Source organism: Gracilinanus agilis, chromosome 1, assembly GCF_016433145.1.
Source record: "Gracilinanus agilis isolate LMUSP501 chromosome 1, AgileGrace, whole genome shotgun sequence".
NCBI classification, from domain to species: Eukaryota; Metazoa; Chordata; class Mammalia; order Didelphimorphia; family Didelphidae; genus Gracilinanus; species Gracilinanus agilis.
The window spans coordinates 587699141-587722917 of NC_058130.1; the positions used below are offsets into that span (position 1 = coordinate 587699141).

General features: G+C 33.9%; 1 protein-coding gene across 1 annotated transcript in view; it reads left to right on the forward strand.

Moving 5' to 3' along the window:
* The window catches only part of CTDP1 (CTD phosphatase subunit 1), a 123218-nt gene extending 101248 nt beyond the window's left edge, over positions 1-21970 (forward strand). Inside the window, exon 12 of the mRNA XM_044667250.1 lies at positions 20905-21970. Within this exon, the coding sequence (XP_044523185.1) occupies positions 20905-21046 (142 nt within the window). The 3' untranslated portion in view covers positions 21047-21970. The remainder of the gene's footprint in view (positions 1-20904) is intronic.
* The last annotated feature ends 1807 nt before the right edge of the window (positions 21971-23777 follow it).

Consider the following 23777-nt stretch of genomic DNA (forward strand, 5'->3'; position numbering starts at 1 on the left):
TGCTATTCAATTATTTATGCATTATTTATGCCAGTTTTTAGGAGGAACATAGACAATCTGTAGAGAATTTTTCAACTGAGACTTGGAAGGGGGAGATTGAAGGTCCTATATTCCAACTCCTACCTCAGCATGAGTCCTTCATGCATTATGCCTGACAGTCTATCCATTTGTTTCTCTTTTGTCATTTTGTTCTTTGTTACTTTTAAAGTTCATCTACTACTTGGCAATCATATCCACAGAGCTGGGAGGCAGAGGGGAAGTTGTTTTTTGAGTACACTAAGATATTGTCATTCACTGAAAATGCCTTGAATTCACTGAGGGCAGCTAGATGCCCTCCAACCATCTCCTCGCTTGTTTTTGATTTCAACTCCATGTTTGTTCACTTTCCAGGTATATTTTTATTCACATTCCTGGACTGAAGCTTAAAAGCCTTTTAAAAAAATATATCATACTTTTGTATTCATGCTCAATTACCTCTCTAACTTCCATTTTCAGTATGATTTTTTTCCAAAATCTGTGTTAGTGAATTTTCTACAAAATCAGAGACAAGAAAGTCTCTTCTGTATTTTTCCCCCAGGACTTGGCATAGAACTTTTACATAGTAAGCGTTTTATAAGTACTTTTTGATCTTTTCATTCATTCTTTAGCTAGCCACCCTTCCCTTCCTGATCAGAATTATTTGTGTTAATTGTCAAAATTTTATTCTCAAGAGCCTTCCAATTCATCTGGAGGAGTGCTGCCAAAATGGCAAAGGTCTTTGATGCTTTATATCAGTGGGTGTTTTTAGTTAGAAAAGACCATTTAGAGGACACAGTATCTGTCAGATATTTGAAAGTCTGCTTTTGGAAAAGGGTCTGAATTTATTCTGTGTAACTCCAAAGGACAAATCAAGGAGAACATACGTTAGATCATCAATTTTTTTTTTATCATTGACCCCTTTAGTAATCTAATAAATCTTATGGATCCCTTCTTGGAATAATATTTAATATGTTCATATTCACATTTGCAGAGAATGCTAAATTTCAGTTAGAGGCCAGTGAAAATAAAGATGTTCCATTTCAAGTTCATGGACTCCCTGAAATCTTTCCATTATCCTTCAAGGACTGAGTTAAATACTCCTGAGTCAAGTTCTTTGTAGTCTTCGAGATAGTTGCCAAACTAGGGCTCTCCCACAGTTTGAACACAGATCTTTATCAATTTTAAATGATGCATGAAGTAAAGCTACACTCATTTGAACTGTGAAATGGCTTTCAGGTAAACATACCTAAGCAATAGCCAATACTGTCACCCCAACTGCTATTGCATGGAATTAGAAAGCTAGTATTTTTAAATCACAGAGTTTGTCCTATCTTATAGTGTGTTCATTTTGGAGAAGGAATTGTAAAATATTTGTTTGAAGAATATGAATAGTCTTTGTGAAAAGGTTATCATTAAACAATATAACAATGGTAAGTATTAAACCCTCATCATATTGAATATATCCTTTTTCTCTCAGTTCAATATGATGGAATTGCTTCTATTTTTTTAAAAAGTTGCAACTTACTTGGTATGGCTATAAAATTTAAGAGTAGCAATTCAGTCATGAGATTTTATTAGTACTGTTTAAATTTTAGAAAATTATTCTTTCATTTCAGAGAATTGTCAACATTTGACAGCAGCCAATTATAATGTCATGTAGTATACCCAAGTTCACGTATAAATGTTAGTTACCACAGAGAGGCATATTTTTGGTTTCTATTTTCTTTTTCTTTTCTTCTTTCATACACCATAATCACTTCCAAGTGTTTTAACAGTATCATAGAGCCAAATAGGGCAATTTTGGTATTGGCTTCCTCATGGCATTCTTTGGCTTAAATTAGGCTAGTGACTTCTGGAAAAAGATCATGCAATTAAAATATCATTATGCATAGAATGTTAGCAGCTAAATTTTGAATATTTGGAGTGTTTTTTATTATCCCTTTGGGAAAATTTTAGAAATAATTATGTTAATTTCATTTTGTCTAGAAAGTGTCATGTTCCTAGCCTTAAAAATAGTTTATAGTCAGAATTCATTAAATGTGTTCTTAATGTTTAGGTTAATACATTTTGACAGAACGCATTCCCCTCTAATATACTTCTTATATGTATCAGACTTGAGTTTTTACTTTGAGAGAAAAAAAGTTGCTTAGGAAAAAAGAACATTTCAAAACTAATTTAAGCTTTTGAAAATTTATCGGTGAAGGAGCTTATTCCTTGTGTACTCTGAAGGAAAACATAATCTAATGCAGTATGTTCCAAATTATGATTCATAGAACTGTTGTTGATCCAACAAAAGTTGCTGGTGAGCCTTCTTGTTTTCCCCACTTCCTAGTTACAGGGATCTTACTTAATTGATGCATAGTTATCACTTCATGAAGGTCAAAAAAGAAGATAATTAACTTAGGCATAAAATCAGACTCCCATTTAGGAGGTCCAAAATATGATTGTACCTTCACCTCTTAACTTACCACATAACTTTTATTAAAAAAAGAAAGAAAAGTTAACCTTTGTATGCCTCGGCTTACTTTTACTATAAAATATTCTTAATTCGTGACCAAAAGATTTATCTGAGTAAAAGACAAATTATATTTCCTGTACAGTAAGTCAGTAAAATCATCCAGGCAAATAATTTTTGAATACTGTTTAACTGAATTTCAGGAGTTTTTTCAGATAACATGCATGTCCACCTTCACAGTTTTTCTTTGAATTTTTTTTCTGAAACCATCATGACATTGAATAGACATTATTATGTGAAACTTTTTATGGGTAAGAAAAAAGACTGTGCCATAAATTCTAAAAATAAAAAATAGGTCTTTTTTTAGTCAGAGCTTTTTAATTCTTTTGTGCTCATTAATTTTCTGTCCTTGGTAAAATGTCATGTTCCACATAAAACAAATGTCATGATAAGGTATTTTTGGTGCTTACCTTTAAGTTTGAAAAAGAAATGAAATTATTCTTTACCATACATTGAATTAAGCACCCAGAATTATTTTCCTTAAAGTTGTCCCAGGAGTATCATAAAACTTTTTTTAAATTACCATATTTCCCTTTTTTCTCCCATTTTAGTTGCCATTGATTTTCTCTTATTTATTAAGGATTCACAGTTTAATTAATAGTAACTAAAAATGAGATTATAGTTAGCCAAAGCTTGAATTGTTGAATCCCTGATTTGTTCTATTTGGTTTCTAGTTTTCTGCTACTACAGAAAATACTGCTATAAATATTTTACTATACGTAGAACATTTTTAAAAAAGAAGTCATTTGCTTCATTTGACTAGCAGTGGTATCTCTCAATCAAAAGATATTGTAATCATTTTCTTAGCATAATTCCAATTGCTCTCCAGAATAGTCCAGTTCACAGCTCTAGCAGCAATACATTACTTTGCATTTCTTTTCATTACTTCTTTAATATATTGACTCTTCCCATCTTCTGTCAATTTGCTTTGTGTGCAGTACCACCTCAGAGTTGTCATTTCTTGCTACTAATCTAGAGCATTCTTTCTTGTAGTTAATAGTTTTTCATTTTCTTAAGAACTTTTTGTGTATATACAAAGAGACAAATTTTACCTCTTTCTGAAAATTTGATGAGTTGGTTATTACTGACTGGAATATGACTCTTGAAAGGCATAGGAACAGGATAAATGGGATCAGGATCAAGGATGGAACAGTGAAAGATTGTACATAATAAGAACAGTTTACTTCCAAAGAGATCTTGGAGTCTGAGAATAGGAGCATGGTCAAGGACATTTGGGTAAATATTAGTAAAAGTAAACACAGGAGGGCAGTTGGGTAGCTCAGTGGATTGAGAGCTAGGCCTAGAGACGGGAGGACCTAGGTTCAAATCTGACATCACACACTCCTGGGCAAGTCACTTGACCCCCATTGCCTACCCTTACCACTCTTCTGCCTGAGAGCCAATACACAGTATTGACTCCCAGACGGAAGGTAAGGGTTCAAAAAAAAAAAGTAAACACAGAAATAATAATGTCATCAGATTATACTGTTGATCACCTGGACAAAGAGTCAATAGAAGAAGAGTTTGGAAAACAGATCAAAAGCCTGGCACAGAAGCATAGATATCATAGTGATAGATAATTTCAGTTATGTTCTGGAACTCCTTGTCAAAAGAAGAAAAACTATAATAACTTCCTGGCTTACATTAATGATGATTTTATCTCTTTATAGAAAGAGAAACTAACAATGGGCACTATTATTCTTAACTCGGTTCTGACCAAAGAGAGACTACTATCTGCTGAAGTAGAAATGATGGAAAGTTTGGGTTGAGGGGTACAGTGTCTAGGCCCTTACAGTTTGTCATATAAGAGAAGAGGAAAGCCAGACATTATCTGACATGCAGCCTAGATTTGGAAAGAGTGAATTTCACAGGATTCAGAGAAAGGATGGATAGGTTTCCATGACTTGATACTTTCTAGAGGAAGTCAATACATGAGAAATTCTTAAGGATGAAATTTTGAAGATGCAAAGAGAGAATCCAAATGAAGAAGAGATGCATTTCCAATTATATTGAGGACATACATGGAGCTCATCAAGTGACATATTTAGGAATATATATATATATATATGTATATATATAAATAATATGAAGCAAAGGTAATAGCATAGCTTGTCAGTGCATAGATGTTCTTCTCAGTGTCAGAAGTGTTAGAGCTCATAATGGATGGAGACTAACTAATAACAAATTGTGGGGTTGGTTTTCTTTGTTTTTTGATGCTTAGCTAGATTGGGAAGATAGCTGACAAGTTGAATTGAATGAATATTATGATGGAAAAAAGAAAACATCTCAACTCATTAGCTCTTCAAAGGCAGAGATTTTCCATTTTGCCTTTATATCTCTGGTGACTTGCATATACTAGATATTTAATAAATGTTTTTAAACTGAATTGAAGTTGGGAAGATACTACCTTGGTATGTTAATGGGGAAGTTTTGGGGGTGCAGATTCCTCTCAAATTGTGGGAAAGGCATCCACATTTAGAGTCAAGAGAAGCTGGGTTTGAATTCTGTCTCTAGAAACCTTGGACAAGTCATTCTGGTTCATCTATAAAATAAGATTGGATTTGGATGACTTCCAATGCCATTTCTGCCTCTAAAGAAATAACATAAGATAGAATTTTAATCTAGCATCTCTCCTACATATAAGCCATAGCCTTATAACACTGTCTAATCCCTGTAATTTTGTAGCACTCTACCTATATCACACTCTCTTTTCCACTTCTCTACGATTATTGTTATTTGTGCGCTTGTTTTTTTCTCTTCTCTTCTTCCTTATCAAATGCTAAGCTCCTTGAGACCAAAGAGTGTTATTTGTCTTTATTGCCGATATTTATGCCATGCACATAATAAATAAATATTTGTTGTTAAATAAATATTGTTAAATAAAATTTTTAAATAAATCTATAGGTAAAAGGAATTTTAGAAATTAAGTCCACCCTCTCCTAATTACCAGTGAAGAAACTGAAATACCACCCTCCCCATTGAAAATGAATAACTAACATTTATATAGTAAATTTAGCTAAGTGATAATATGTGTTTGTATGTATATGTCTGTGTACATAAATATCTATATACTTGTATATAAACACATGTATCTGTCTATGTATAATTGTCTCTTTTGTTCTGAATAGACAACTCTATGAGGTAGGTGCTATTATTATCTCTATTTTATATATAAAGAAACTGAAATTGAGAGAGATTGGAATTTGCCTAGTAAAACATGGTTATTAACAAGTATCTGAGGTTGCATTCAACCCTAGATTTTCTTGACTCCAAGTCCAGCAGTCTGTCCATTCTTCCCCTGGGTGAAATTATTTGCTTAAGATCTCAGACCTCATAAGTGAATATTTAAAATTCAAAAGCCAATTTTTGAACTACAAATCACTTTCCACTTTCCCTTTTGATTAAAGTTAATTAAACGTCTCAAATGCAAAATATTTTTCGTGTGTGTATGTACATATACACACATCTGGAAGCATGCATGCTTATCATCGGTTGTTTTTCTTCAGCAGAGTTATTTTCCCAAATTTGCTTTAATAAGTAACAAAAAATGACCTAAAATAAATCTTCCCTATGTTACAGATGAAAAATCCACAAAGATTATTGTTTGCTAGAAGTTAACACAACTAATTAAGAACAAAATTGTAGTTAGTCCAGGTAATATGATGTAGGGGGGAAAAAAACTCAGTTCTAAACCCAGTCCAATCATGAACTCGGTAACATCAGGATCTACTCATACATCTCACAACTTTATGTGGTTGGTTTCTAAGTAAGTATATTTATTTTCTAGGGTTCCCTTTTCAGCAGGGAATTGATAGAGGTAATGTAATGATTCTATCTTTCTTAGGGAATTTATTTTCACTTTTCACCCTTGGCCTCAGGAATGAAACAATGTTAGTACTTTACCCCTCACATTCTCTGCTATCTTTTCTTCTCAGTCTCAAGACTTCAAGGGCAGAGTAATTTACCTTCACAAAAATATTGGAGATGCCTGCCAAATAATGCTCCTTAACTTAGCACTGAGTCAAGATTTTTTAAATTATCATCTAATGATCTACAGGTATTTATTGTGAACATAATCATTAAAAACCTGTGAAAACGCAAGCATTTTTCCCTTTCAGAATATTTGGGAGGCTTATAAAAGTGCTGTAAATTAGTTTCTGCCAATTAAGCTTATATTAAACACAAATGAAAGATATTATCCCCTCTTGGGAGTAAAGAAATACACCTGACAGCTTTTTGTTTAATTCTGTGATAATACATTAAGTCAGATAACATAAAAAGTGTTTTGGGGCTGCTGCTGTTGTCTTTCCAGTTTTTAGCCAAGCAGTAATCATTTATCTGGTTAATAAGATTTTTCTTCCAAAAAGCTAACAGCTCTCTGAGACATCACCTCCTTATTTTTCTTAACTTTTCCATAGAGTAAACAATGAATATTTATTCTGCATTAAAAGTTGAGATCTGATAGTCCCTTCCCCCCACCCCCAATGAAGTAGACAAAAGGCTTTTGCTCAGGGTCATAGAGTGAGTAATTAGTAACCTTTGTAATGGAGTCCAAATGTCCTGGGTCCTTGTTTTATATTAAATCAAGCTATTGCATGTTTAGAATTTTGACTCTTGGGACTAGAAGAGATTTCAAAAACTCATCTAGACCAATGGTATCAAACTTAAATAGAAAGAACTGGGGAAGAAATGCACTAAACTGTACATATGGATCTCTGCAGGTCTCATATTGACTTAGAAAACAACAAATTAACATTTTCTATGCCCTCACCCCAGAAGGTTCCAAGTAGCTCAAGATAAAGGCAAATGCTATCTTCCTAACTGGTAATACTATGTGCATTTAAAATTTTATTTTCCTATAGGACATTGCACAGTGTGAGCCCCAGCAGATAGTAGGTAAACAGCTTTTCAGGAAACGATTTTATTAGAAAATGGCAGCCTGTGGAGAAATAGCAGCATTAAACTGTCATTGACCTCGGTCTGGATAGATGACACAAGGGGTAAATGGTTTGCAGCTTGTAAGTCTCAAGTAATGCATTCCAAGACTTCGAATAAGTCTCTGGATATTTTTAAATTATTCAGGTCAATACTGAGCAGTCAATGAAAACCTTAGTCAAACTAGTAATTTTCCATTGTGTTGAAAAATGGTGTGCTTGCTGTCACAAGTTTTGCATGCTAGAAAGGGTTAGCAATGAGCCTGACCTTGAGCATGCAATTCAATTAGACAAGTATTTGGTGAGTGCTACATGCAGGATAATATGTTAATATCATGGCTGCCCAAAACAAAAATAAATAAATAAACAAAACCAGTCATCTCCTAAAGGGATATTACTAAGAGTTAGGGCGTGTACCCAAATAAGTAATTGCTGGTAATTTGAAGAGGAGGGAAAAGTACTAACCTGTTTCTATAGCAGGAGAAGCAGATGCCATTCTTGTACACCCTGCTTGACTAAGTGAAGAAGCAGAGCTAGACACAGTTGTTATGTGATGAAGAAAAACACCTAAATGAAACTGACTTCTCCCTAATTACAAGAGCAGACACTGTTTTGTTGCATATTAAGGACTATATAAACAACTAAGGAGTCTGGCCATTCCCAGAGCCAAGAGAATGAGAGATCCCAAGAGAGAATAGAGTGGAGGGGTGCTTATGTGTCATATGGAGAAGAGTAAAGCTTATTAATCATATAATTTAGTTTGGCTTATAGAACAGAATTTACTACATTCAGTGAAAAAGTTGATCCCCAAAGGTATGTGAGCCATTCAGTCCTTCAGGTAAATTTGGTATCCATGTTAGTCTGGATCACTACAGGGTAAGGGAGTAGGTGAGGAGTGTGCAAGGGTAGGCTACCACAATAGATGTAAAGATATTGAGTAAGATTGAAGACTGCAGTGCAAGTCTTTTGGCATCTAATTCAATTTCAAAGTTCATTAGAGGTGGAGATCTCACAATCTCCTTTGATATTTCTTGTTTTATCATTTTGCACAATATGTTCTTTATTTCCCTCTTGATTTAGTGAAAACCTATTTCTTCTTGACCATCCATAGATAGAGAAAGCAATTGATTAGCATCTCTTTAAAACCCTTTATGTGATTTAAAGCACTAATGAGTTATCCCTTGGCTTGCTTTCTTCTAAGATAACAGCTCTGATTCCTTTATAAGTCTGCTCATAGAACTCATGCTTTCTTTTACCGTTTTTTCACCTTTCTCTAAAATTCCAAATAAGTTTTCCAAAGTTACATGATCCATATTGTCTCTCTCCCCCACTCCTGGAGCTGACAAGCAATTCAGTCTGGGTTATGCATACATTTCATGCAAAACATATTTCCTTATTACTTCAAATCCATTTTAAAGAGTACACAGACCTGGACCCAATACTGTAATAGGATCTGACTAAAAGCCTTCAAATGTATGTTTTTACTAAAATGAGAGCTGATTTGTCATTTTGTCCCCTTTTTAGTAGCAGTTCATTGATGATTCATAGCTTGCAGTTGGCTAAAATTGTTTGCCTTTTTTGTTTTCTTTTATATCTAGCCAGTCTTTCCATCTCCCATATGTTCTACAATCGAATTTTGATCCTTCCTGAACTAGATTACACCTTTCAATATTGAATTTCATTGTTTTTGTAAACTATCTAATGTCTTAGGAAGACTTTGAATTTGATTCCTCTTTTAGGAATATTAATAGCCTCTCCAAATTTCAATGTCTAGACCATCAGTTAAGAGTTTGAAGAGAATAAACCTTAGAATTTACTGCTGTGCTTTTACTAGTCTTCTTATTGAAACTTACCCTCCCCTCTCTACCCCTTTGGGTTTTTCCTTTAAGTTAATTCCTCACATATTTGATTATAGAATAAGTTACTTCTTTAATAGTTGCCAAAAAGAATGTCAGTCAGGATGATCTGGATTCAAATTAGCTGTGCGATCCCAGGTAAGTCTATATGCTTTAGTTTTCACTTTTGTAAAATGAGGATAATTATAGCACCTATCCCGCAGGGTCATAGTGAAGATAAAACGAGATAATATTAGTAAGCACTCTATAAACCTTAAAGTGCTGTCATTATTATGTAGAATGGGAAATAAAGTAGAGTTAGAAATCTCATGTCTTTTGAATGCTCACTATTGAGGAAATATAAAACCATTCTGTAACTTTGTTATTTAAGTGATTTATAAATTTTAAGTGTTCATTATAGTTCTAGGCTTACTGATAAGGCCAATATGATACTTTTCCTTATTTCAATGAAAGAGATAATAGGGAACATAATTTGACCAATGATAGAACAACATTAATCCTATGACAATGAGTTTTATTAGTGGCACTTCAGTATAGAATGTATATTGGAAGTATATTAATTTCAAAATAAAGTTAAAAATCTTAGTGAGTCGTTTAAGAGGAAAATGGCCCATTTGTAGAATGTGAAATTGAAACTTAGGTCATTATTATTATTATTTTCAAATAGCTAACAGCAGGGTGGAAAAACTCCTTAGAAATTATCTAGCCCAACCCCCTCATTTTAACAAGTAAAAGAACTGAGGCCTGCTGATTTGTTCAAGGTCACATAGATACTAAATAACAAAACTGTCTTCTATTTATTTATTTCTTCATTTTAACAACATTTATTATCTCCTCACTGAATAATTTCTTAAGTGAAAATAAGAGCCTCATAACATATGTTTAACCCAGAAAAACAAATTCTTGTTAACCATTTCTAAAAATATATGTCTCACTGTGCATTTTAATTAAGTCCATAATTTCTCTGTCAGGAATTGGGTATCTTGATTCATCATCAGGCCCTGGACTCATGGTTTACTATTGTAGAAATCAGAAATCTAAAGTCTTTCAAATTTTTTTTAGTGTCATTATAGAAATTACTTCCTAGTTCTACTTAACTTCATTCTGCATCAGATCATAGAAGTCTTTGCAGTTTCTCTTAAAACTGTTTTCTCATTTCTTATACTATTCTATTTAATTCCTCAATAATATTCTGTTAGATTCATATTTATATTTAACCATTTCTTAATAGTTTCTGGTTGTTGGTTACATTAAAAATCTACTAAACTATTTTATACAGGTAGGTCCTTTTCCTCTTTCTTTGGTCTCTTTAGGGTATAGGCCTAGTAATAGGCCAAAGGGAATTGTGAGCCAGTAAAAACAGCTCCCAGAATGCATGTGTGCTGGTTTAATTTATGGGGCATTGCCCTTCTCTGCTTCTGCTTGCTGGCTGTGGCAGGAATAGAGTTAAATTTCCTGGATCTCTTTCCCATGTTCTTTATTAGGCAATTCAAAGAAAAATTGATTTCATTAACCCAAACTAGCTTCACATGTAGTCTCTGATAGTGCTAATTCTTTATCTACTCTAATTTGGAACCTCAGTTGCTTAGAGACCTTGGATCAGGGTATCTATCTTGCTCCATATCCTAGTCACCAGCCTTCATTCTGCATCAGTCATGGATCCAGGGAACAAGAGATAAGGAAGATCACACACATATGTTCTTCTGATATATACTTATCATCCCTTTGTGTCAGTATTCATTGAGAACAGCTCCTGACCCTTTGCTTTCCAAAGTGTCTGTGTCTGAACCAATTTATATCCCCAACAACAACAGTACACTAGTGTACCTTTTTCCCTGCAGTTCCTCTTAAATTTGTTATTTTACTTTGGGTTGGTTTTTTGTGGTTTTTTTGGTTGTCTTTGCCAATCTGATAGGTGTGATAGAACCTTAAGGTTGCTTTAATATACATTTCTCTAATTATTGGTGATTTGGGGCATGTTTATCTGTCCATATCTTGAATTTTTCTCTTTGAAAATTGCCTTCTTATAGCCTTTGAATTATCTGTTGGGAAATAGCACTTAGTCTTATAAATTCTAACTATTTCCACATATATTGTAATGCGAGGTGGCTAACAGAAACTTTTTGCATCTGTAATTTCTAACAGTCACAAAAAGTCAGTTAGAAGTCTTAGAATCTTCAGAAAGTCAGTTAGAACGTAAAGCTATAAATAGAGGTGAAGTTCCAACTGAAGGGGCTTTTGCCTTCTGGCTTTTACTTTGGCTTAGCCTATTGGCTTAGGCCTTTTGGCTTGGCTTTGGCCTAATTGCTTCGGCCTTGGCCTGTGCTTATCTTGTCTTGAGGAAATTTAGACTATTGCATTTCTCTGGACCTCTCCCTAATCTCTCCATCTACATCCCTCCCCTTCCCCTGAATTTCCTTTGGGCCCTGAGTGGAAGGGAGGGCTGGGTGATTGGACATTGTGGATTTAGTTTCTATAGACAAGTAGAGTATCCTCAAATAAGTTACCCCTAGTTTTAGTGATTTGATAAGGACTTTACTTAAAAGGCAGTCAAATCTTCCTGACTGGGAGAGCAAGCTCTCTCAGTCTAAACTCTCCTGCGACCCATCCCCCACCATCACCCCTCTCCCTAGCAGCAGTTAGAAAACCCTAAACCTCTCTCCCCTTCTGACTGACCCTGGTATTAATAAATCCCCTTGTTACTTATTCAAACCCTCTGATGAATCATTGTGTCAAAATTAAGATAAGGGCTGAAAGGGAAGGAATGATTTTCTTTTATTTTCTTGAGGGAACTGCGGCATCCATCTTGGCAGGAAGTGGTTATCTGAGACTTCCTCCTACTAACAGTTTCTCTGGCAGGGAGGGGCCCCTTCGACTCCTCCTTCAAGGAACTTTGGGAACTGACTAAAGAAGCACTCCAGCTAGTTAAAACATTTCTGACTGGCCCAACTCCTTTGTACCTATAGAGATACCTTTCTTTGCCTGGAAGGGTTCAGCCTATCTTCCCCAATATCCTCTGTCTCTAGCCTCTGTGAACAAACCTGTTTGAGCTGCCCTCTCCTACATACCCCATTTCCCTTATCTCCTATATACCTTCCCATACCTTCATTCCTCCTCCAATCACCTTATAATCACCTATATCCCCTTTTTCCTTCCTCACACCCAAATTGCCTTTGAGACTCTCAGATTACTCACTTTTTTATAACAATATCTTATATAAGAAATTTTTATTAGAAAACTTTCTGCAAAGATTTTTTTCCCCAGTTACCTATTTCCCTTTAACTGCATTAGATTTTTTTGTGCAAAAACTTTTTAATTTTATATAATCAAAATTGTTGCATATTATCTTGGGCTCTCTATATTATTTTAGTCATGAACTCTTCCCTTATTCACAAATTTGATAGGTAATTTCATCCTTATACCCTTGATTTATTTTCTCATGCTGTCACCTTATATATCTTGTCATTTATCCATTTAGAATTTAACTTAGTATAAATGTGAGATATTGGTCCATACCTTATTTCTGCCAAACTGTTCTGTCAGAGCTGGATTTCAAACACAGGTTCTGGTGACTCCCAAGTTCTGTAAACTTTCTACTACATCACATTGTTTTCCTCACAAGATCACAGGAAGAGATGTTAGGGATCATTTCATGACCCAAGCCTCTTTGTTTTATAGATGAAAAAACTGAAGCCCCCAGAGTTGAGGTGATTTGCCCAAGGCCACATATTTCACAAGGGCATAAAGAAACAGTGAATATCAAACTCAGATATTCTGACTCCAATGCTAGTGTTCTTTATACCACATTATCTTCCTAGTTTACATGCAGGAATATGTTCGATATGAAGAAGTGTTAAGGAATCAAGAACATTAACCCAGAATTGTTCTTCCTTATAAAAAGAAATTAGATATTTTTAAATTATGAGATTATGTTCAGTATCATCATTGTCATTATTATTCAGAGCTGCTAGTTTTAGATATATTTGTTAGAAAAATGAATAATCTCATTTGTTCTAGTATTAATTTGCCTCGTGAGGCATTGATCCCAAGTTATATTGGAGACATAATTAACATAAGAGTTCTTAAATTTTTTTGTGTCATAGACCCCTCTAGAGGGGCAACCTGACAAAGCCTAAAGGACTCCTTCTTTCAATAATGTTTTTAAACGGGGGCAGCGGGTGGCTCAGTGGATTGAGAGCCAGACCCAGAGATAGGAGGTCCTGGGTTCAAATGTGACCTCAGACACTTCCTAGCTGTGTGACCCTGGGCAAGTCACTTGACCCCCATTGCCTAGCCCTTACCACTCTTCTGCCTCAGGACAAATACACAGTATTGATTCCAAGAGGAAAGGGAAGGGTTTTTTAAAATAATAATAATAATGTTTTTAAATGCATAAAATATGTAGGATTGCAAAAGACCAGTAATATTAAAATAGAATTATCTAAATATTTTTTAAAAACAAGTTCATAGATCCTACCTCTCAGGTCAACTTTTTTTTCCAAATAATATATTTAATATTTTAATTGGTCACATGTACTCAATTTTGTCTATAATAATTGATAACAATTCTTGTATCATTGTACAAAAACCTTTGCCAGAAGAAAAGGCTGGGGGGATGGGAGTGAGAAAACCTACCATGGAAAAAGAATGGCCATGGATTAAAACCCTACCATAATCTAAAACAGAAAAGTAGTAAACAATTTTAAGGTCTTTTTTTTTTTTTTAACTTAAAATTATTTCTCACTTTTTTGGATACTTGGTATTGAACAATGATATACTTTGGACTTTTATACAATTAACTGTTGGGATTCTTAATGTATGAGCATTGCTTAGTCAAGTCATTTGGCACGTTACTGAAGAATTGAGCCATATCCATAGTGAAATTTTCAGTATGGACATAAACAGAATCCCCAGAAAGTTTCAACAAAATAAAAAATAGCTCGTTTCCAAAAGCAACAGGAAATTACATTCATTGGGTATCTGATTATCTCTCCTTACTTTCACTGCTCATGATAAGCATACAGACCAGCCATTCTCAAGATAATTACAACTTAGACACCAACAGCCTTTGCAAAGAATGTAAAGAAGTCCTTTCAAGAACCAAGCAAAAGGGGCAGCTGGATGGCTTGGTGGATTGAGAGCCAGGCCTAGAGACAGGAGGTCCTAGGTTCAAATCTGGCCTCAGACACTTCCTCGCTGTGTGACCCTGGGCAAGTCACTTGACCCCCATTGCCTAGCCCTGTAACAAATAAAATTAATTTAGAAGCATATATATATAAGATAGCAGGGTTTAAAAAAAAAAAAAAAACTAAAAAAAAAAAAAAAAAAAAAGGAAGAAGAACCCAGCAAAATCATAGGATCATAGATTTGGTACTGAATAGTATCTCAGAAACCATCTAATCCAGTTTCCTCATTTTATAGATGTCAAAACTGAGGCCTAGCAAGAGTTAATGATTCATTCAAGATCACACAGGGACTGTGTATAGACTAAATCTATATTTTTTTCTTACTTTGTGATTTTAATGTAAAAGTTTGCAAAGGACAGAAGAATACTGAAAATCATGTTGGAAAATAACAAAAAGGCCAAAGATCATTCACAAATTTTGCACTTAAATATCATAATTTCTTTAAGAAGGGTTAGGTAGCTGTGGAGATGATGAACACCAAGCAAAATCTCCAAAAAATGAAATTGTTAATTAACAGGAAGCAAAAGATTTTTTTAAGTGTGTGTGTGTGTGTGTGTGTAAAATGTTCATTTCAGAAGCAACTATATATATGAATACCTAAGCTGTGGATGGGTTAGAACAAAGATCAAAGTAATTGCCAGATTTGAAAAAAAGACTAAAAATGAGAGTGCATCATCTATGGTTTCAGCAGCTACAATGCAATCTTTTCCCTCAGAATGAAAAGGTACAAAGAGGTGGACTACCTACACTGATTAAATTTAGGTTCCATCAAAGCCATTATTTTTCTCCTACCCCAGTCAGTAATCACACCAGTCATATACACATTTTAAAAATAAAATTTGCAGAAATAGATTTCTTTAAAGTAAAATGGTATTCTGTGATTGCTAATCCTTGCTTTGTTTCCTCTCATTTTGTTTCTTCTAATTCTTACCTTCTTTAGACTGAGTGTGCAGAGATATCAACTCCCCAATATACATCTAATCCATTAAGGAGACTCACAATCACCTGGTTATGCAGTAGTGGTGAGAAAAATATTAGCTTTAGGGACCAAATAACATTTCTACTATTTGCTATATTACCGAGTCTTTTTTCTTCTGAAATAAATTAAGAATATCATAGATTAATTGAGTTTATCAGTGATAGTACAGAGCTACATATTCATGTAAGTCTACCAGCGTCTGTTGTCAACTGAAATCAACATTTTGGAACATCTCAATATTACTTGGTTCTTCCTTTCCAGACAAGAAAGAAACCATAACATGATTGGCCAAATCAATCCTTCCCTACTTACTTTCTCAGTTTTCTTATTCTTCAGTCTTGAACTTCAATAAGCTATATAAAGCCTCCCTTTCCACATGGCATAAAAAATTGCATAATGACCAATCTGTGTATTGTTGGCAAGTTGATTTTAGGGTTGAGATTATGTGGAATATTATTTCCCTTCTCAACCCCATTTTATCTGTTAGATACTTATTGAATAGCAATAGCAATTATAGACCTTGTGTGTGTGTGTGTGTGTGTGTGTGTGTGTGTGTGTGTGTGTGTGTGTGTGTGTGTGTGTTTTAAGCTCATTGTTATACAAATACTATTCCCCCAGAGAATACATTGGGATAGTTATGTATTTAAAATAATGTTCAACGTTATGTTACAGTCTATAAGCAAATTAGAAAATGTTTTAAATTCATACTGAAAAGTGTAATTTAAAGATTTTTTTTGTCATTACTAAAGAAACAACCTATAGATCATGTCTTAGATTTATTTTTTTAATTTTACAGTCAGTCCATTAAACATCAGTAAGATTTCAGGTATTTTCCATTTATGACACTAAGCTAATTATCACCCAGGTTAAAGTACTATCAGGAGCCAAGAAGCTCACAAACAGATTACTGTCAGTCCCTGGTTCCTGAGATGCTCTAATTAAACTTCCTCCATGAAACTTGAAGAACTTTGCCTTGTCTAGCCCTCTGGCCACCTAAGCACCAAAATAGTATATAATAAATATTCCAAATATATACTTCTTTAAAGATTCTGGTATGATTTTAAAAAACTCTCATTTCTTTACATTCACACATTATATAAATAAGGTGGTTTGGAAATGGGTTATTGCCTAGCTTTATAAAAGCAAAAGTAGTTTAGATGGAAAGACTATTTTTCGACAGTGTGCTTCTTTTATCTGAAATGTACGTATGTCCAGATCTCCATCTTTTCGAATGCTACCTAATCTTTCAAGGCCCAATTCAAATGCTGCCTTCTCCAAGAAGTCTTCTTTTTTATCATCCTCAATCAGAAGTGATCTTGTCATTCTGCTCACTGTTGTAGCACTTTGTACTTCTCAGGTATGAGTTAGGCTCTAATCATCAACATTCATTCATTGAGTACCTAGCCTCTCCTTGTCTGAATGTCATTCAATTCATAATTATCACCCAATCTAGATTCTGGTCGCTATTGTCTACAGACCTCTTTTTCCTTCCTCAATGAGTTCAGTGCCCTGATCTTTCCTCCTCTTACTCTGATTCTAGGTGACATATATTAGTACTCCCTCCATTTCCTTCCAACTTAGTAAAAATCAGAAAAGAAATATGAAAGAACATTTTATTAAGTCTCTATGACATTTTATTAATTTTACTTTTAAGTGAGTTATAACTCATTGAGGTTTATATAATTTAGAAACTTTTATTCTATAATATATATAACTTTTATTAAATAAGACATTTAAGACTTTCGCCTTTTGGTCAGGAAATAGTTGTGCCATTATTTGTATAGGAAAATCAAATTCTCCACAGAGTTCCTTTAACAAGAGAGAATACATGGATTCCCCATAGTTTTAATTTTAAAATTTCTAATAATAAAAAATTAAAATTGGTTATTAAGACATTCTTTTGTTTTCTGAGCCTGATTCTTCCATTTCCATAGTAGTGGAACCAAAATTTTTTCCTGAGTACAAATTGCAGTTATTCCTAAGAATAGAAAGAATTAATGACTTTTTAAAAATTCATACAAATACAATTTTAAATGACATACAATGCCTAGTTTTTAATATAACAGAAGAAAAATAATTATCCACATTGTGTACATCAAGTTTGGAAGAGAAAGTTTATATCAAGATATAGGGAAATTATTTTCACTAATATATGGTAGAACTTGGAAATATGTTTTTTACTTCCCTTCCTACTTAAGTCTCTTCCATATTTCCCTTCCCCTTTATTTAGGCTAACCTTTAATATTAAGCATATGCTGACTAATAATTGAGAAAGAAGGAAAGATTGACTTTCAGCCATTTGGGGGCCAGTTTAACTGGAAAAAAATTCAAATCAGAAAATCATTTTCAAGCCTGGTAGTAGTGCATTAGAGTTGGGGGAAGGGGGTATATTTGCATCTTAATGACTAGAATAAAAAAAGTTCAGTAGGAATTCATTTTATGTGATAAACTGAAGATTGGTAGCTCAAATTGCACATTGAGAGAAAAGAAAATTAGTAGGGTTTATTTTTGTGGAGCTGTCAGTTTTTCTTTTTATTCAGAATATGTCATAGGATATAATAATATTTTATCAGATTTAAAGATTTCAGGTGGACCCTCTCTGGAGGTTACAGAAGGACATATAAAATAAGTCAGAGTCATATATATGAGCTTCAGAACATGTGTGTGTGTGTGTGTGTGTGTGTGTATATATATATATATATATATATAGGATACTACACTAATGGGAATGGGGTTACCCAGATTAGTGAGATCACAGATCTTTGAAAAATATTTCTAAAGGTACCATATAGTAAATTAACATTTTCTTAGAAGATGATTGTAGATTTAAAAACTGATTCTGCAAACTGCTTATGTTTGAATTAGGTGTCTGAAATGTCCCTGCTTTGGAAATAATCAGGACTACTTTAAATAAGAAATTTATTCAGTATTAATCAGTAATACAGTTTAGTAATATTTGTCAATCCTATAATCTAGCATTCTTTTTAGTTCACTGTCTAATAGAGAGATAATTAGATTATTATTTTTAATAACCCCCTAAGGAAATGCTAACTTATTCCTCGGCAGTTTAAGTCACTACTTAGTATCAACTCACAACTCTCTTTTAGGCCTATATACACATCTCTTATTACATACTGTCTTCTAACAATTTAATTTGTATATGTTTTTTAAATTCCTTGAAGGCAGACATCAATTCTTAACTCATCTTTATATCTCCCACAATATATATCGATAGTTAACACACCCGTAGTGCTTAATATTTCGCAAAACACTTTACATACATTTTATCATTTGGTCCTCATAGCAACCCTATAAGGTAGACAATAGCATTATTCCCATTTTAAGGTTGAGGTATAATTGAGGCTAACAGAAGTTATAACTTGCTCGGAATTTCATAGGTAGTAAGTTTCTGAGGCAAAATTCATCTAAAACGATGCCCCCACCCACATCCACATTTGCTAAATGGATGATTATATTGTCTAGTTTAAAACATCCAGTCCTTTAAACAGTTCACTATCCCAGACCTGTAGGTAGCAGGTAAACCATTGTTTTCCAATTTCTTGCATTTGTAGTTACCAAGAGTCTTACGTTAAAATCATTTGTAGCCATATGAAGGAAAGTGTGAAAAACTTTTTCTTAACTGATAAAGTAATTTGAGAACAGCTTCCATACTAGACTGGTTTGTCTTTGAAGTTATAAAGAATTCATTTTATATTAAAAGGCTACAACAGGACCCGTATGTGACTACTTACTTATCCATTTGTCTCCACTTCCTGCCCTATAAATAGTTCAATTATACTAGCACATTTTGAGTACTTAATAAATGTCAAATGTTTCTGTGAACAAATAAACAGTTGCCTTCTCGTTTCATCAAAAGTTGAAATGCTTTCAGCTAAGTAAAGGAATATCTTACTTTGAGAGATGTTACAATTATTGCCATTTTACTTCTAGTAATGCCATTTATACTTAATTACATTGTTTATTAATTTGAGATAATATAAAATACAGATACATAATACAGATTAAATTCTTAAATTACTTATATAATCACTAACATTGTTTTAAAATATTTAATACTGTTAAACTAGAAAATTGAGCCAAAATAACAAATAGCCCACAATATTGTCTTATTAGCCAAATACCTATTGAGCTGAACACAAGCTTACTATTGTGTAAAAAAATACCTTGAGTGCTATTGATTTTTTTGCATTATATATTAAAATGCTTTCTATGACAGAAAACAAACGTATGGGTAAGGCCTATTACAAGAATACAGGAAACCTAGATCATTTCCATTTTTTTCTCCAAAAACCAATCTGACTTGTCATTAGACATTAAGCTGCTATTTGTCTTTGCTAGTCAGGTTATATCATTTCAAGGTTCTGTAATTCCAAGTTTAAGGCCAGTCAAACATTGTTGCAAAAACATCCCTGCGTTGTTCTATGAACATCACATATGTTACATGAAAGGATGGGTATGATTTTTTTTCATTTCCAAATATGCATAGGATCCTTATGCCTCACTAATTTTCCCAAATGCCTGCATGTGAAAGAGAACTCTAGTTTTAATAGTCTTGAAAACTCATAATTGAGGAGTCATCTGAAGGTCACTCTGTATATTCCCAAATTCATAACATGACTACCAAAGAGGGAAAGAGGTCTCAGCTCTCTTGAGTAGTCAGATTTCTTCCTTGCAAACATGTTGTCTATTATATATGGAAAAATTATTCATCCATAGCAGTGGAATATGCATTTTCAGTTTGTAGTTTTGTTTTGTTAGTAGTGATGGTGGATTTCCCTCCAGTCACATTCATTCACCAAGTCCTCTTGACAAATTTTGACGCTTGTTTCCAACATGGCTGACTGATATTAGACTAGTAGCCAGGGACTATAGAATAGAATGAAGCTAAAGTTTCTTCTTGGTAATTATACTGTGCATTGCCTAAATGGTTTAAACATTCTTGGAATATTCCATTTTGATTACATCTGAGTAAGATCCCTACACTGATGGCTTGACTGTGGTATGAAGATTCTCCTAGAGGCTTGCTGTTGTTATTATGAGCTCTGCCAGCTGGGAAAACTCTACAATGGACCTGGTCATGGATTGTTATTCAATGACCAACCTATTTGCATTGGAAAAACTCATCCCTAGATTGGCTGCAGAATGACAAATCTTTTAAGCACAGCAATTCTCCAGGATAGGCCATCTGCTAGATGGCTTGTGATCAGCATAGATGAAGGACAAGCATGTCCACATTGTTGAAATCACAGATTTTGAAGTATTGTTAGGACTGAGACAATAGTTTTTGTTCTTTCTTCACAGGTTTTTAAAAACTCTACATTTACAAGTGCAGGTTTCATAATGGATACTAGTGCACACCTGTAATCTCATTCACCCTTTTTTAAAACATTTACAGAGGCCACAAGCGGAAGCTGAATGAGGATGATGCTGCCAGTGAATCTAGTAAAGAATCCAGTAATGAAGATGAAGAGGGAAGCAGCTCAGAGGCAGATGAAATGGCAGCTGCTCTTGAAGCTGAGTTGAATGACTTCATGTGACATCTGGGAGGAGGATTTGTAATTATGTTTTATTTCTTGTAACAGATCACAGACTTCAAGTGAGCCCCGTATGGTAGCAGTCAGTTATTTTTTTTCCCCTCAAAGCCAATATGTATATTTTGTAAATCAACACAAAAAGGCGACACATTATTTTACACAATCAGAAATAGGTGTTTTTAAGGTGTTTTATTACAGTCAAAGTATACTTTTTTAAATAGCAAAAGTGTTAAAGGGGGGAAAGGGGAATTAGTGTGCAATGCCAAAGAAGTGTTGAATTTTACAGAATATATAGTAGTAGGAGGGTTTGTGATTTATTGACACATTGCAGGGTTTTTTTTTTTTTTTTGGTTGTTTTTTTTTTTTCTTTTTTAAATACCACAGAACATGATTTGGGGTAAAAGATTTCAGGGAAACAGACAAGATAAGAGGAATGATGTAGCAAGAATATGATGATCTTAGTCATGCTTTTTCACAGCTAAAGCTATTGAAAATAGAAAAAGGATTTTAAAATGTAAAACAATTTATATTTGTATAGAAACTAAAAAGTGTGATATGCAGGCTTCATGAACTCTGCACTTGACACCCATGTCACTTGTATCTGAAAGAATACATAATGATCAAATTTCCTATTTTTAAGTTACTTTCTGAAGTAGTTGGGCTCTTTAGAAGACTATTGTTTAGATTTTAAACTTTGCTTCTGTGTAACCTGGAATTTTAGCACAGTATATGTGCTCTGCCATCCTGTACTGCCATAAGGAACTTATTCATGCATTTGTTTTCTTCATAAAAGGAATGAGTGCTAGTTTATCTTAGATAGGATTTTATTTCTTTGGCTGAGAGATCTGATGTAAAGTTTTTGTATATTCTATTTCATATTTGACCCACCAAACAGATTTTTCTTTCATTTAATAAAGATCCATTTTGTAATTCCCTTCTCTTTTGTGAATTAAAGTATTAGTGTGTGTGCATCTTAGGAAGTTCCTTTGATTAGATGCAATTTATCTACCTGTTTCAGAGCTAACTTTTTTTAGGATGACCTACCTTTCAGTAGAGTAGCAAATCTTTCTTACTAAAGACTTGTCTTACTCTGTGTAGATGTATTTTTGTCTTATTTTCTCACAAAGCTAATTTGGATAATTAAACAATATTTCAATGAAAAAAAATTTGTTTAGGTTATCAAAAATCATGTTTTAAAGATTTCATTCTTTCCACTTATTTTTCAATGGGGAGCTTACCTCGAAATATCAATTTCAGCTCATTTATAATTGGAATTCTGAAAGTATCTGAAGATGCAAGAACTAGAATAAAATTGAGCAACTTTAAAGAACTTAAGAGGTCTCCTGAACCTTAGAGAGAAGAGTCAGATGCTACAAGTGTTAATCATAATATAATTATAAAACACTTGGGTTTTTTCAAAATCTAGAAAAAATTATCTTCTATACCTCTATTACTAGTTTTAGAAAAGAAACTTCAAATTTGTTTGTCCCAGTTTTCTTGATGGTCATCATTATCCCTAGCTAATATGCTGGCTAATAAGTGTTCAAACTAAGTCTGAAGAATCTTACTATGGGTTTTCCTGCCTTGTCACACATTTCTTAAACCTATCGAATGACTCTTAAGTTATTAAGGCAGACCTGGCTTATGATTTCTTTTGAATATCTTTTTCCATTTATTTTTAGATTCACTGCAGGATTTCAAAGTGCTGAAATATTCACTAAGAAGCATTTTTGAGCAATACTTTCCCAGAAGTTAATAACAATATTATACTTCATATTTGCTCCAAAATGCAAAAGTATTTTACCTGTTCTCCTCCGTCTAAATTGTTGCTAAGCTTAATAGGAAGAAGGATCAGTGAGAACTGGTATGGGGATTAAGTTGGCAGGGCCAAGTTTCACACCCAGATCCTATAACTCCAAATCCAGCTAGACCAGTGAGGGGCAAACTATTCCCCGCGGGCCAGATCCAGGCCGTAGTTTGCCCAGCGCTGCCTTAAGCAATTCCCTAATCTCTACATCTGGATGTGGGGTGTAGTGATTAGGGAATTGCTTAAGGCAGCACTGGGCAAACTACAGCCTGGATCTGGCCCACGGGGAATAGTTTGCCCATAACTGAACTAGACTATTCTCCACTAATGTGGGGAGTATCCATCTGCATACAGTCTTAAATGAGTTTTTTGTTTTAATTTATTTGATGGAATGAGTTGTTTTAGAATCTAGAACCAGACATTTATACAACTTGGCCCAACAAAGTTAATTTTGAATGGACGACCAACCCTGATACTTGTTGCATTTATTTGTCTAAGGATATCAGTGTCTCTTACAACTATATTTTTGAAGCATAGAAGGCCAAGCCAGGAAGTGAAATTCGAAGTAGTATTTGGAATTGGGGGGAGCTTAGAGTTTGAAAAATGAATTGAAAATGTCGTAGTTCAATTTTTTTAGAGACTTCACTATTACTGTTCTGCCCACCACTTCACAGAAAGCATTGGCTTGGCATCAGTTGCAGAGCAGATTTCCCTTCTATCTGTTTTCCAGGGTAACTGGCTTACTTTAGGATAGGAAAGCTATTTGGAAGTAAAATGAAAATACTGTAAAGCAACTTTTTTAAAAACTAAGAAGATAAAGAGACAACCTTAGATGAGCCTTCATACTTTTCATTAAACACTAAACCATACTAAAACATTTATAGTGAGAGTATTAATCTCAATAAATATATTATTGCTATTCCTTTG